This window comes from Hemitrygon akajei, chromosome 3 (assembly GCF_048418815.1).
Source record: "Hemitrygon akajei chromosome 3, sHemAka1.3, whole genome shotgun sequence".
Taxonomy (NCBI): Eukaryota; Metazoa; Chordata; class Chondrichthyes; order Myliobatiformes; family Dasyatidae; genus Hemitrygon; species Hemitrygon akajei.
In genome coordinates, this window is record NC_133126.1 from 63,798,216 (window position 1) to 63,813,365 (window position 15,150).

Sequence of the window (15,150 nt, forward strand, 5' to 3'; positions counted from 1 at the left end):
TCTTTTTGTCTGCAATATCCCAAAGTCTCTAGATTTCCTTTATTTCTACTAATCTATTGATCGCTTTAATGTATTCAGTGACCTGAACTCAAAAATCTGAGCCTTCAAGCCTGTTGAGTGGGGAATTACCACACTCCAAAGATGCTCATCTTCAGTTCAGTATGAAGTGTCTTTTCCCTTATTTCAAGACTAGTTCTTGTCTTGAGGAACATCTTTCCTGCATTCTAACAAGGATTCTGTGCCTTTTCCTCTGAACTCTCTAGGAGTCCATGCAAACTCTATTTGAACAGTAAACCCATCACCCTAAAGAGAAACAAATTGTACTCTGTGACAAATTTATCCTTTTTGCATAAGAAAACCAAAGCTGCATACAGGGGAATGGCCTCACCAAAGCCTTCTATAATTGCAGTATGAGGTGTCCCCTCCTATAGTCAATTTCTCTTGCATTAAAGATGACACATCATTTGGCCTTAATTGCTTGCTGCCCCTGCAGGTTAACTTTGTTTTGTATACAAAGACAACTAGGCACCTTTGAATGTTGAATATCAACATTTAAGTAATATACTACTTGCGCACCGAAGTGGAGAACATCACATTTTTGCATTAAACGTTTCATGTTCTCGCTCATTCACTTTGCTTGTTTATATCCCCATGAAACATTGCTATACCCTCCTCACTACTCACAAGCCCACACTTTGTATCATGAGCAAATATGGAAATATGACATTTATTTTCTCAGCCAAACAATACCTACCCTTTTATTACCCCACAGGACACTGCCTCACAATCTGTGAATCACCTTTTAGTTAGTTCCTGCTCTTTACTTTGTCTGTTAATCAATTCAGTCCCTGCTAGTATATTTCCCTCAGTTCCACAGGCTCTAACCTTGCTATTCAAACTACTTTTAAGGGACTTATTCATAAATCCATATGATTCAGCTGAATCGTATTATTTTCTAGTTGTTATTACTTCATTACAGATTCCATTATTTTCTCTGTTACTAATGATACTAGCTGGTCGATTGTTGACGTCTGTGCTGCCTTTCTGAAATAGTGGGGTCGCATTAGAATCAGAATTGGGTTTATTATTACTGATGTATGTCAAGACATTTGTATTTTTGTGGCAGCAGTGCATTGCAAGACAAAAGTTGCTATAAGTTGCAAAAACTAAACGAGGAATAGTGAGGTCGTGTTTATGGTCCATTCTGAAATCTGGTGAAGAGGAAGAAATTGTTTTTAAAACATTGAGTGTGGGTCTTCAGGCTCTGTACCTCCTCACTGAGGGTAGTAATGAGAAGAGGGTACATATCGCATTAAACAAGAAAACAAGCCTTTCAAAAGAGTTGTATGATAAAATTTGATATTGGAAGTGATTTGGTTCAATTCAAAACTAAGATTTTAAAGTTAAAAGCAAACTCTGTAAAGGCATGAGATGTGAACTAACTATAGTCAATAGGGAAACTAGAGTTAGAGGTATGAAAGTAGATAAACAATTGCTAATTCTACAGTCTGAATACATAATTTACAACAGAAATCCAAAAGGAAGTGGTTTAGCTATGACTACCACGGAAATTTAAAATGCTATTAAATCAAAGAAAAATGCCATTGTTGCCAAAGGGGAAATGAGCATTAGATTTTTATTTTGAATTTGGCAAAGGAAGACTAAAGCATTGATAAGGGAAGGTAGAAAAGTAGAATGAATAATAGAGCAAGGAATATAAAAGCAGACTGTAAAAGGCTTTACAGGCAAGTTTTAAAAAAAACAGCAAAGTTAGTGTAGATTCCATTGAGATGATAGGAAAATTATGGAAATTATGTATTTTGAATTGTCTGTGTAGGAAGCCTCAGTTTCTCAGAAATAGTGGCAAGCAACAACTCGAGTAAATGAAGATCTCAAAGAAATAAACAAGTTTTAAAAAAAATTCTAAAAAAAGGAGAAATTAACAGCTTTGAAAGTGGATTATTCCCCATAAACTGACTTTCATTCCAAAGGTTTGAAAGTGATACAAATGGAGACAATGGAAGCAAAATGATTTGGTGTGTTTAGAATTTCAAAAGGTTTTTGATAGGGTGCTACAAAGGAGGTTATCAAATAAAATTTGAGCACATGGAAATCTGTTTAATATATGCAATGGATTGATTAAAGTGGACAGAAAACAGGAAAAAGACAATTTTAACTTGGTTAGCTAGTGGGATGCTGCTGGGATCGGGGTTGGGTTCCTTATGGTTGCCAAACTTTATCTATTGGATGAGAGGAACAAGCATAATATATCTGGGTCTACCAATGATCTGAAAATGAGTGGCTTTGTAAAATGGGAACATTGCAGAGGAGCTTGGGGTGGATATTGACAGGCTATGTTGGTGGAATTTAATTGAAATATGAAATTTGTTTTGATGGAAAGATCAGCATTTTTTTGAATAAAATTGTGTTGAGAGTGGCCTACAGGTATTCTAGTACAATTATTGAAAGTTAATGTAAGGGTGTAGAAGCAGCTAGGAAATCAAATGATAATTGTCCTTTTATTACAAGAGTAAAGGATTTTTACAGAAATTTAGTAAGATGCTAGAATATTCTAACTTTTTGATCCTGCTAACTTGGGAGGGATATACATGTGGTAGAAGTACAATGAAGGTCACAATTGATTCTTGTAATGGAGAGAGCAAGTTGAATTGTCCTGCATTCTTCAGAGTTTAAACAAATGAGACGATCTCAGTGGAGCATACAAAGTTCTGAAGACACTTGAAATAATAAATACAGAAATGAGATCTTCTCAAGCTCTAGTACCTAGAACTAGGAGAGTTAGTCTCAAAATAAGGACTGGCCATTCAGGATTGAGATGAAAAGGAATTTCTTCATGAAAGGAGTGAATTCCTAATCCAAGAAGGCTGTGGAAACTGATAGACATCAGTAGATTTTTGGACATTAAGGGAAACAAATTATGGATTTACTACAGGAAAGTTGTACTGAGGTTAAAAATTCAGCCTTGTTACTCTTGAATGGTAGACCAGGCACAAGACAAATTGCTTAATTCTGTTGCTATTTCCTACAGACTTTTATCTCTTGATGAGCTTGCATGTACTTTATCACTGATTCAAAGTGATCTTTTTAGATGTAGTTTCCTCATCCTCTTTTATGACTCTTCAGGTTGACTTTGCTCCCATCTACTGTCCAGTTTAATTTCATGGTTACTAGAGAAAGAATTTCTCTAAAGATGGATGGTTATTAAATAGGAAAGCTAAGTTTAGGATCTTAATAGGTGGTAATTGGATGTAAATCTTGCATTTTACAGAGCATGGAGCTAAAATACTTCTACTGATACAAATATACTGACCTTGTGTTTTCAAGGATCTTCCATAATGTTGGTACAAAAGAACAATTTTAGAAACTAAGTGTGTAAAGGGAACTTGATTAAATACACCCACAGTGGCTACCATGAGTTCTCATTGTACTGTCTGATATTTCAACTTGAAAGGTAATTTTGATTTGAGAATGAAAATCAGTTCACAGCTTCCAGTTGTAGCCATATTTCTTCCAGTAGGTCAAAAGTAGAGCAATGCTGAACATGAAGCAAGTTACTAATAAAAGCTAAATACTGTATCAACAGATCCCACCAGCACCTCCAAAGCCTGACTTTGATGCTTCAAGGGATAAACTGCAGAAACTTGGAGAAGGAGAAGGATCAATGACCAAGGAGGAATTCACAAAGATGAAACAAGAACTTGAAGCGTGAGCATGATATACGTGCAGATTAAACAAGTCAATACTTTGCCGTGCAGTTGCTAATTGTGATGTTAAATTATTTTCTTTTCACAGCGAGTACCTGGCTATATTCAAGAAAACTGTTGCCATGCATGAAGTATTCTTGTGTCGTGTAGCTGCACATCCAGTTCTACGAAATGACTTAAACTTTCATGTCTTCTTGGAATATAATCAAGATGTCAGTTGAGTTTACTTTATAAGGTCTTTTATGTATAGTACCCACTCAAGATTAGTTTAACATTTAACTAATTTATGAAGATTCTGCAGTTAATAAAGGCATGGTATTATGCCTATATATTGACAATGGTTGTCTTTAGAGGACTAATTCAAATTGACAGTTCTTGGTTTCATAAGGAACCCCCAGCACATTTTGTATTTCAGTACATGCTTAGCCATATGTGGTGTCCGTGACAAGCTGGTCAAGATGATAGAGAATTTGAAATTGCAAAAAGTAAATTTGGGTTACTTGTTAGTGTTTTAAAATTTATTTTTCAACATTTAAAATAGAAACCTTTAAATCTATTTGAATATTTCTATATGTTCCTCTCAGAGGTAGGTAAATGTTGTTCAAAAGTCTTTTACGGTGTTTTCAGGGCATTCTGGGTGTACAGCCTCAGGGACACAGCACCCAAAGCCTTGCTCATTTTTTATTTTGGAGTTTTTACTTTGCAGTATGTGAAAAGTTGCCTTCTTTGGCTTCAGTATTTGGAAATGGTAATTCTTGGGTCAGTGGGCACTATAGGCAGTGGGCTAAGTCCACCACAATCTAGACGTACAAACAAGCTGGATGAACTCAGCAGGTCGGGCAGCATCCGTTGAAACGAGCAGTCAACGTTTTGGGCCGAGACCCTTCATCAGGACTGAAGAAGGAGGGGGCTGGGGCCCTATAAAGAAGGTGGGGGGAGGGTGGAAGGTGCCAGGTGTAAAACCAATCAGAGGAAAGATCAAGGGGTGGGAGAGGGGATAGGCCAGAGAGGTGAAGAAGGAATGAAAGGGTAGTATGGGTAGTAGAAGAAGGCAGAATCATAAGAGAGGTGATAAGCAGCTAGAAGAGGGGGCAGAGTGAAAGTAGGATGGTGGAAGGGAGAGGGAGGGAATTACTGGAAGGGTCTCGGCCTGAAACGTTGACTGCTCATTTCAACGGATGCTGCCTGACCTGCTGAGTTCATCCAGCTTGTTTGTACGTCTTGATTTGACCACAGCATCTGCAGTGTACTTTGTGTTTACCACCACAATCTAGTCAATTGTGTTGTGTTGAATTACTTACCTTTTTTTTTTGTTTTTGTTTGGAATGCAACTTTGTACATGCTTTAATTTTAAGTGATGGAAACATCAAATTACTTCTGATGTTTATGGCATCCTTAAGATTTAAGATTTCCATTTTCTATATTTTCTGCAAATAATTTTGATGTAAGTTGATGTGAAGGAAGATGTGCTTAGAAGTCTCATGATTTCAGAAACTGATTTCCAACATAAGGCTGCTAACCATATACCAGGATTTAGTAGACAAAGTTCAGAACAGTTGACATTCATTTTGAAGTGGCTAACTAATAAATTAATTTAGCTTGTTTATGTTGGCACTAAATGTTCAAAATATTTTTTGAGTGGTCCAACAAAATGCTGAAAGATTGGATAATCAAATTCCTCTTACAAACCACTAATATTTGTGATAATTTATCTGCAACAGTTAATGATTACTGTAGCTTTGGAAGGGTTAGATGCCATCTCCTTGAAGATTAATAGTTGAAGTTGATGGAAACTAGGAAGACTGAGACTGCCTGTTTAGTTTATTTTTAAGGATTTAATTAACTGAATACGTGAAATGCAGATAAAAGTGTTTGCTTAGTTCCTTCCCACAGTAGGGGGGAGCTTGGTGTTTGAGGAAATTAAATTGTGACCTTTAGTGAAGTGCTTTGTTTTACTGTATTATCTAAAAAGATTTTTAAAAAAGCATGGTTTGATGGCAAGCCTTGCAGGTTTTCCATATTTTGAATCTGTTGAAATCCATCTGGATTGATGATTACACCAGATATAATGGAGCAATTTGATGCCAATGCCTGTGCTTTCATTTGGAGTTGATGATAAAGATCTAAGACACAAGTTTTATTCCATTGTAAAGCTTTGTGCTTGTTATTTTATACTTTTAAATGGAGAAATGATTTTAGAAATCCAATTTTTAAAAAAAACTAGAGTGTTAATTAAGTTACATTTGTGGCCAAATACTGTGCTAGATGTAATAACTACCTATTTTGATTTTTTTTTTTAAAAAAAGTTGAGTATTCGAGGAAAAAATAAAAAAGAGAAACTGGAAGATTTCTTTAAGAATGTGGTAAAGTCAGCTGATGAAGTTCTTGTTGCAGGTGTTAAGGTGTGTTCATATATTTTCTAATGATTTTAACGTTTAAAAAAATTAATTATCAGACTAAAATAGTAAACATGCATTGTTGGCAACTATGTGACACCATATAGCAAATCTATATGCCTCTTCTAGACATTTGAACCTTGGGCCAAGCAAAAAGCCTTTCAAAGTAAAGATTTTCTTTGTTTTTTTGGACTGTTTCAATGGGAAAATGAATTTCATGAACATAATATGGCTCCTAATTAGCTGCTTTTTGATCACGTGATTATGGAAGACTGTTCAGAAAAGGGAGCAGGATATTCCTGCCAGATGTTGTTGATAGTAAGGCACGACTAAGGAGGAAACACAACAGTATGATATTAGCAAGTGGTACAGGGATTTTATTTTTGTTGATAATGCAGAAAGTGATTTTTGACAGAGGAGACAGCTGGGAGAAATCAATATTCTTTTGATGTACTAATACTTCCCACTAGCTCTCAATAAAGTAGAGATTCCAGTCTACAGCTCTGAAACTTGGTTAACTTTTGTGGTTAAATATATAATAGGGTGAAAGCTGGAGTGCTGAGTTTATTACTTGCTGTTTTCCCAAACTGTGGTGTTGTCTTATTGGTCCATGTTTATTCTGCAATAACGTTACTATCTTGTCAACATTTCAGTAGAAAACCATCAATCCATAATTAGCTAGTTTTCCATTTGTGAAGAACACACCATTCCTAATACATGCTTATTATTACACAATTGAGATGCGTGGTTTCAGTGATAACACAAAAAATTGAACATTTAACCACAAAGGTGATAAATGGCTACACACACAAAATGCTGGTGGGACACAGCAGGCCAGGCAGCATCTATAGGGAGAAGCACTGTCGACGTTTCGGTCCGAGACCCTTCATCAGGACCTACAGATGCTACCTGGCTTGCTGTGTTCCACCAGCATTTTGTGTGTGTTGCTTGAATTTCCAGCATCTGCAGATTTCCTCGTGGGTGATAAATGGCTTCTTGGTTTGATCATGGCTGCCAGCATGCAGGTTATGTATTTGCAGAGTAGTTAAATCTGGCCTAATTTTAAGAATGCTCTTTTTTAAAAAAAGTATCAATTGACATGTTAATTTTTAAATTAAATTTTCTGCTTATGTTGCACACAGTTCTACTTAAGTTAACTTAATCTAAGTTGAAAAACATTTTAATATCATTTTTAAAAATATTACATAGCCATTTGTACTTAAGCATAATATTTTGAAAATATTCATTTGTCATATCTAACACTCTAGTGCAATGACCATTGCATTTTATTCACTAGATTGCTTTTAGGTTTGTTATCTCAAGTGAAAAGTATTACTTCAGACCTTTTGCAGATATTTATCTGTGAGGTAGCTGCTGCTTATAAAGAAGATGCAGTACACTAGACTGGGGGGGGGTGAAAGCAGGAGAGAGTACTTAGCTACATCAAGGTTTGACTAAAAAGTCAAAAAATTGTAAAATGAGAAGCATAGACAAATAAGAAGCATTGTCAGATTTCCAGATTCTCAAATCATTTTTGTAAAATCAGTGAATTAATCAATATTTTGTTATTGATGTCTAGTTATATTAACCTGATATTTGATATTGGTTTCCCTAACTTGTGCTAATTGTTGCCCTCTAACTAAAAGGTGCATTTGCTTACTTTGACCTTCTCTTGTACGTCAGCTGCTCAATATTTGGAACTCTTATGCCCTTATTACTTACAAATGATAATTCTGACAAATTCCTTGTGGGCCTTGAGAATATCCTAACATGTTGAAAATGTCCACGTTCTTCCCTGGAGTTAACTTTCTGTTAACTTTCTGCCTATCGTTTCTGTCCCTAATGATTTATGATGACTCCAGGATGAAAGTTTTAAAATCTTTGCGCCATCAAGTCACACCCAGTTTTTTTTTTACATCTCTTGAAGCCTTATTTCACCTTCCAAACAGACCATTCCTTTGATTTTAGTAAATTATGTATTGTTGTTGCACTCCACCATTGGTCTTCTGTAAGCCTTTCTGTATTGCTCTTCCCATTCTTCAAGTTGAATCCAACTTTTTTTTTCATTAGTTTCAATTACCCTTCCAATTCCTCCCTGGATTTGATGTTCAGCAGGCAATGATATAGTTAATGGTGCTGTCTCAATGAAAGTCTTTAATGCTATCCAGAAATAAATAGTTAGTCTGCTTTTTAAAAACAAAGAGCATTAGCCTGATGACAACTACATTAGAAAAGTGATCATAATTCCATTTTTAAGATAATTATGGAGAAGGATAGGACTGGTCCTCGGGTTGAGATTCTAAATTGGAGAAAGGCAAATTTTGATGGAGTCAGAAAGGATCTGGCAGGTGTGGTCTGGGATAGTTTTTTTATGGGAAAGGGATGATTGACTAGAGCGAGGCACTCAAAAGTGAAATATTTGTGTGTACAGAGTTTTTGTTTCTGTTAGAACAAAAGGCAAGGCTAACAGATAGCAGGAACCTTGGTTTTCAAGGGATATTGAAGCCTTGGTGAAGATGGAGGGGGATGTATATGCAGGAAGGAACAAATGAGGCACTTGAGTATAAGAAATGTACACGAGAGAAATCAAGAGGGCCAAAAGAAGGCATGAGGTTGCTTTGGTGGACAAGATGAAGGAGGATCCCAAGGTATTCCACAGGTAAATTCAGAGCAAAAGGATTGCAAGGGACAAAATTGGTCCTTTTGAAGATCAAAAAATTAGGGCCTGACAAGGTATTCCCTTAGACCTTGTAAGAGACTAGTGCAGAATTTGCAGGGGCCCTATTAGAGATATTTAATATCTCCTTAGTAATGGGTGAGGTGCTGGAGGATAGCAAATGCTATTCCTTTTGTTTAAGAAAGGCCAGGGAAAATGTAAGCTGAGAATTTATAGGTAAATTAATGGAAGGTATTCTATGGGACAGGTTAGAAGTCTTTCAATAGATGGGGTCTGATTATGATAGTCACCATGGCTTTGTATGTGGTAGATCATGTTAACCATCCTAGAGAATTTTGAGGTGTTTACCTGGAAAGTTGATGAAGGAAAGGCAGTGGCTGTTGTCTATGTGGACCTTAGCGAGGCCTTTGACAAAGCCATAAATGGGAGGCTGGTCAAGAAGATCCTGTCACTTGGCATTCAGGATAAGGTAGTAAATTCGATTCAACATTGGCTTCATGAGAGAAGTCAGAGTGGTAGTAGATGGTTTCCTTTCTGACAGGTAGTCTGTGACTAGTGGTGTGCCTCAGAGATTGGTGCTGGATCAATTGTTGTTTCTCATCTATAGCAATGATCTGGATGATAATGTGGTAAACTGGATCAGTAAATTAGCAGCTGACGCCAAGATTGGAGGCATAGTGGACAGTGAGGAAGGCTATCAAAGCTTGCAGTGGGATCTTGACCAGATGGAAAAATAGACTGATAATTGACAAATGGAACTTAATGGAGACAAGTGAGTTGTATTTTGGGAGGATAAACCAGGGTAAAACTTGCACAATGAATGGTAGGGCACTGAGTAGTGCATTAGAACAAAGGCATCTGGAGTAAACTTCCATAATTATTTGGAAGTGGCATCACAGGAAGATGGGGTCATAAAGAGAGCTTGTGGCTCTTTGGTTTTCATGAATTAGAGTTTTGAGTGAGGAATTGGGATGTTGTGTTGAAATTGTGTAAGACTTTTATGCCAAATTTGGAGTATTGTGTGCAGATCTGGTCACCAACCTTCAGGAAAGATATCAATAGGATTGAAAGAGTCGGGGAAAATTTACAAGGATGTTGCTGGGACTTGAGAAGCTGAGTTACAGGGAAAGGTTGAATAGACTAGTACTTTTCTCCTGGAGTGTAGGAGGAGGGAAGATTTGATAGAGATATACAAAATTCTGAGGGCTTTGGATGGAGATAATGCAAGCAGGCTTTTTCCACTGAGGTTGGATGAGATTAGAACTAGAAGTCGTAGGTTAAAGATGAAAGGTGAAATATTTATCTGATTATTACCGGGGGGGGGTGGGGGGTGCGATCATCTTCACTGGAATATGGTTCAAATGTGAAATACGCTGCCAGTGGAAGCATTAGATGTGGGTTCAATTGCAACATTTAAGAGAGATTTGGATAATTACATGGATGGGAGAAAGTATGGAGCACTGTGGTCCAGGTGTGGGTCGATGGGGCTAGGCAGAATAACAGTTTAGCCCCAACTAGATGTGCCAGAGGGACTTTTTTTTTGTGTGATATAGTGCTCGATGGCTCTGACTCTAAACTTGTTAAGGTGCAATTCGTTTCTTTAAAAAATGCAGAATTTGGCCTTCTATTTAACTGACAACTATTATGATTTGAGCTTGAGAGTTGAAATGTAATTTTGAAAACTTACAGCTATCTGAATGTTGTTTCAGCAGAAGTGTTTTAATTCCATATTAGGTTGTTTTAATCTAAATACAAAATATTTTTAGGATGTCGATGATTTCTTCGAGCATGAGAAAACCTTTCTTCTAGAATATAATAACAGAATAAAGGACGCAGCTATCAAAGCTGACAAATTGACAAAGTCACACAAAAGTAAGTAGCATTTTTATGTGATCCATTAAAGTTTTGTTCATTTTCATTTCTTTGAATCCCTTCACTGTAGTTTACTTATTCCTGTGGGGCATGTAATTAGTGGAAAGATATAAGCATGGACTACCACAATTTATGTTTGTTTGTTTGGAGATAACGTAACCTCCAATTTGTAGGGACAGATCACACTGCCCATCATCACTTTTTTTGGTTCCTAGTGTCTTGTTCTTACTGCTGCAGCTTTTCTGCAAGGTAATCCATGTGCAGCGATTTGGCCAAAGATGACAGAAACTAAAGGCTTGCCCGTGGAATGTTTTATGGCAACTTGTGCTATCTTATCAATTGTTAATAATTACATTTTTAATACCCCAAGTGACTTGGCTTTTTAGTCAGTGAATGGGGCTTCACTAGGTGTGCTATTTCTGGCTGATATGCTGAGGAGTCAAATAGGAATAATTTCAGCTCAGTAAGTTGCAGATTGCATCCAGACTTGGCTTCAAGCACATTCCTTATTTACAGGCTGTAAAATGCAGACATTGTAGTCTGCATTTAGCAGGTAGCTGCTGATTTACTGAGGAACTTCTGACTGGCCATTGATTTAACTTGGAATGATAGACTGCAACCAGTCAATGTAAAACTGGTAGCATTGTTGAATTAGTCAAAGAGAATATTTATGGTTCTGGTTATTAGATAGCTTCACAAACCTGAAATTCAGTTCACTATTGGGGATGAGGCAGAGTTTATTATAATATTCTATGAAGGATGTGAAATATTGGGAAAGGGAATAGATTTGGATTGGCTTTAGGCATATGAATTTAGGATTGGTTTTGAAATTGTGCACCAAAGCAGACTAAATGAGGAGTTTATAAAAACTAAATTTTCTGATCAGTTCATGAGAAATGTATCTTACTGTAGCACTGTACATGATTTTTCTTTCCAGATGTGGCAGATGACAACAGTAGAATTAGTTCAATATTGTACTCTTTAGGAACTCAAGACTCAACAGATCTATGCAAGTAAGATTTTTAAGATATTTTCATTTGTCCAAATACATTTTCACTTGAATTGTCAATTGGCATTTACTGGACGGGACATTAAATCATGTAATCAGAGCATGTCTTGTTTGAATAGTTGAGACAATAGATAATATTGCTTTAATTTTCTTCGGTTTTATTGACAAGAGTGAGGAAAAAATGTTAAGGAGTTGCGGTATTTTTGTAAACATACCTGGAAGTCCACTTTAATGATAGTAAGATTTCTGATGCCCTCCACTACAAAATATGTTAACTTGAGGCTGAAGTAAAGTGCATCCATTTATATCGATCCATGGTAATCATTCCAGAAAGGGTGAGTAGTTTTAGAGGAAATGGAAGGAATGGGGTGAGAGGATGGTATTAAAATAAACACATTTAAAATTGCAGATGTGTAGTGAGCATTTAAAAAGAACTTCTGTAAGACTAGTTGACTGTATTCTTAATATATTCAGTCCTTTCTGCATTGATTCAGTAATATCTACCAGACTTGCAAGTTGTTCTATTTGGTGCATTTTTATACTTGTTAATTCATTTTTGGGGTTTCATGGGTATTGGCATCAATTTCATGGTTTATTGACTGATCACCACCTTGATTTGCTGTAGTCCTCCTTGAGTATGGATTTCTCAAATCCAGTAACAGAGGATATTGACACATCTATTTCCAAGTCAGAACAGTGTATGTTATGAAGAGGGAACTAATGGTCTTCCTTGTGTCTCTCGCCATCATCCTTGTTGGTAGAAGTTGAGAGTTTGGGAGATTTTGTCGGAGTAGTCCTATTAATCCCTACTTTATTTCAGGTGCAATCTTGGGTGTTTGGGTTGTAGATGGATTTTGCAGCACCAGAGATCCTGCGCTTGCTGTGATTGGTGGCAAGGGCTGAGCGAAGAGCAGGGGTGAATTCATTGAAGGCAAGGAGCTGGTCCGTATCCAATAGAACAGATGCATCGAGGACCTCCTTAACAATATCACTGACCTTAACATAATTGGCCTTGGTTCTGTCTCTCAGCAGTCTATTTGGCCAGCCTTGTTACAAATTCTGAGCAAAAGGAAGTCAAGAAAGCCTGTGTCCCAAGGCCTCCGGGCTATGTAGTATCTTCCACTTGAAAACCTGAAACTTAGCTGTGAAGTTCTTAAATCACCAATCCACAACCTCATCTGGGAAGAGGAGGATATTCTGGTGGGCCTTGGGGATGCTGCAATCGTGACCATCTTAAAGGTCAACCACCAGGGGCTTTCCCTGTTGCTTGCCAAAGGGAAAGCTACCACTGGGTTGCTGTTTGACTTGTTGCTTCGTTTTTCCCAAAACTATTCTCTTTCTTTTTCTTGCTGTAATGTTGCATCTCACCTTTATTAAATTTTGCATGTAAACGTGGGTAATCATCAGAATAATAGGAAGCTGTTCATCTTATGACAAATTTCTACCAGACCATTTTATCCAATCTCTAGTGGCTGAGGTATATACAAGCTATATTGTCATTTGTGCAGGTCAGACACCAAGCTTCAAGCCATTGCTAACATCTTCCTGAAACATTTGAGACACTGGGCTTTGCATTCAGCTTCTGAAAGACAGGTCCTCTATAAATCTAACGCTGTAACACACTGTCCTCTGATAACAATTCAAAGCACAATCCTGGAGAAAAAATGGACAACTTCTAATTTCTCTGGATCCAACTCTTGGTAAAGGCAGATGTCAGCGACCTTCACCACCACCTTTGGTGAGACAGCACAAGCTTTTTGTTAATGTTTGTTTTTTCAAAAACCAAGCAGCCATGATCTTGACACTTTATATGCTTCTGATGCCTGGACTACCTTCAGCAGGCACCTCAGGACAATGGAAAGTGCTTGTGTCTGCATAAATCATCAATATACTGGAAGGATAAGCAAAACAGCAGTAGGGTCCTTTCACAGGCCAACTTCAGATGCTCCGTTCTGAGCTTTGTTCAAGGAAGACTCAAACTGGACAGAGGAAGATTTAAGGATGTGCTCGGTGTGGTAGAGAAATGTAAGATTTGAACAGGTTCCTGGGAACCCAAAAAAGAGATGATGGGTTGAGGTCACAATTCTTTGGGAGCACACAGAAATTTTGCATAAGCAGCAATTTTGCACATCACAAACTACCCATCTGCCTGCTTTTGCCACTTTTCCTCATCAGTGCAAGAGTCTGTAGTTTTTACTTTGGCCTACTTTGGTGCCTCAGGATCCATAAAACCGGAGTTGCAGTAATTCATCTTTGAGCCCGAGGGGCTCCTTGTCTAAATGTAGGTACATTTTGTCAGTGACATATGCTGCAGATCAGAGCCTCAACTGGCAGAGGAAATGAGTGTTTCTGGTATTGAAAGGGGTACTAGTGGCATGCTATTCTGGATACTGTTGAACCAGACTGGTATCAGACTTGCACTCATTCATACAAGTGCTTAGTATTTCATCAAGTTCCTGACCTGTGCTTCGTAAGTTCTGGAAAGAATTTGGGATGTCAGTTACTGCAGGATACATTGCCTGTTCTTACTCAACAGTGTTTACATGGCTGATCCATTTTGGCTAATGGTGAATTAACTTATCTTACATAAAGAGGCAAAGAAGATCATCCTCCATAGCATTCAAGGGGAATTTCAGGAGTTCATATTGTCTGCAAAGGGTGGAAAAGATTGGACGAATTTCAGAAGTCAACAACAGAGGATTAAAGCTTCAGTAAAGGAAGGTAAAGCAGAATTTGACAATAAGCTACTGAGAAACCCAATGTAACTACGCCCACAGAAGGTGAGAGGAATTACTGAAGAATAGGGAAGTGACGTAAATTAAAAATTTTTGAGGATGTAACTAGTAGCATAGGACAACTACTGGATGTATATTATTTTGTGTTTTCAGAAGGCCTTTGTAACACAGGATTGTTGGAAATGTACTAGCACAGGTTGAAAATTGTTTGAATGAAAACAATGTATAAATGGGTAGTTTTGAGATTGGCAGGGTGTGACTAGTATTCAGTTGCCTGTAACTACTGATGAAACCTGAAGCCAGACAACAGAACAAGCTGGAATTCAAAATAGCCCTCTATTCAGTAAACTACACCAGTCTCAAAACTCAATTCAAACTTGCACAGCCAGTTAAATGGTTTGCCCTAGAACAATTGAGTCCTTGATTGGGACATCAACCAATTAGTGCCAGTCAGCAATGGATTGGTTTCTGCTGATCACTAGGTGCTGATTGTTCTGGCACACTGTAACACCTCCCTCTTGAAGATTATTACCTGTGGGATTTGAGCCAAGGGTTGATTTGAAATGAGACCACCGGTTTATGCTGACAATTAGTCCTTAGTGGTTGCAGACAGTGTAATTTTTTTGCCATGATGTTGCTTGCCACTGTGCTGGCGCTGGTGGTTGGTGTGATTCAAACCCTTCCAGGAGGAGATGAAGGTCCATCTCTGTTTGGAAAATCTGCCCAACAAACTTAT

At 37.5% G+C, this 15,150-nt stretch overlaps 1 protein-coding gene across 2 annotated transcripts in view; it reads left to right on the top strand.

Annotated features, from left to right (window-relative positions):
* Nucleotides 1–15,150, top strand: part of snx6 (sorting nexin 6) — a 66,995-nt gene that overhangs the window by 15,090 nt on the left and 36,755 nt on the right. For both annotated transcript variants that reach the window (XR_012098250.1, XM_073040026.1), the window contains exons 5-9: nt 3,605–3,726; nt 3,814–3,937; nt 6,032–6,127; nt 10,565–10,670; nt 11,608–11,683. Coding sequence is in view for 1 of the 2 variants with exons in the window: in XM_073040026.1 (XP_072896127.1) it covers nt 3,605–3,726; nt 3,814–3,937; nt 6,032–6,127; nt 10,565–10,670; nt 11,608–11,683 (524 nt within the window). In the remaining variant the exon portion in view is untranslated. The remainder of the gene's footprint in view (nt 1–3,604; nt 3,727–3,813; nt 3,938–6,031; nt 6,128–10,564; nt 10,671–11,607; nt 11,684–15,150) is intronic.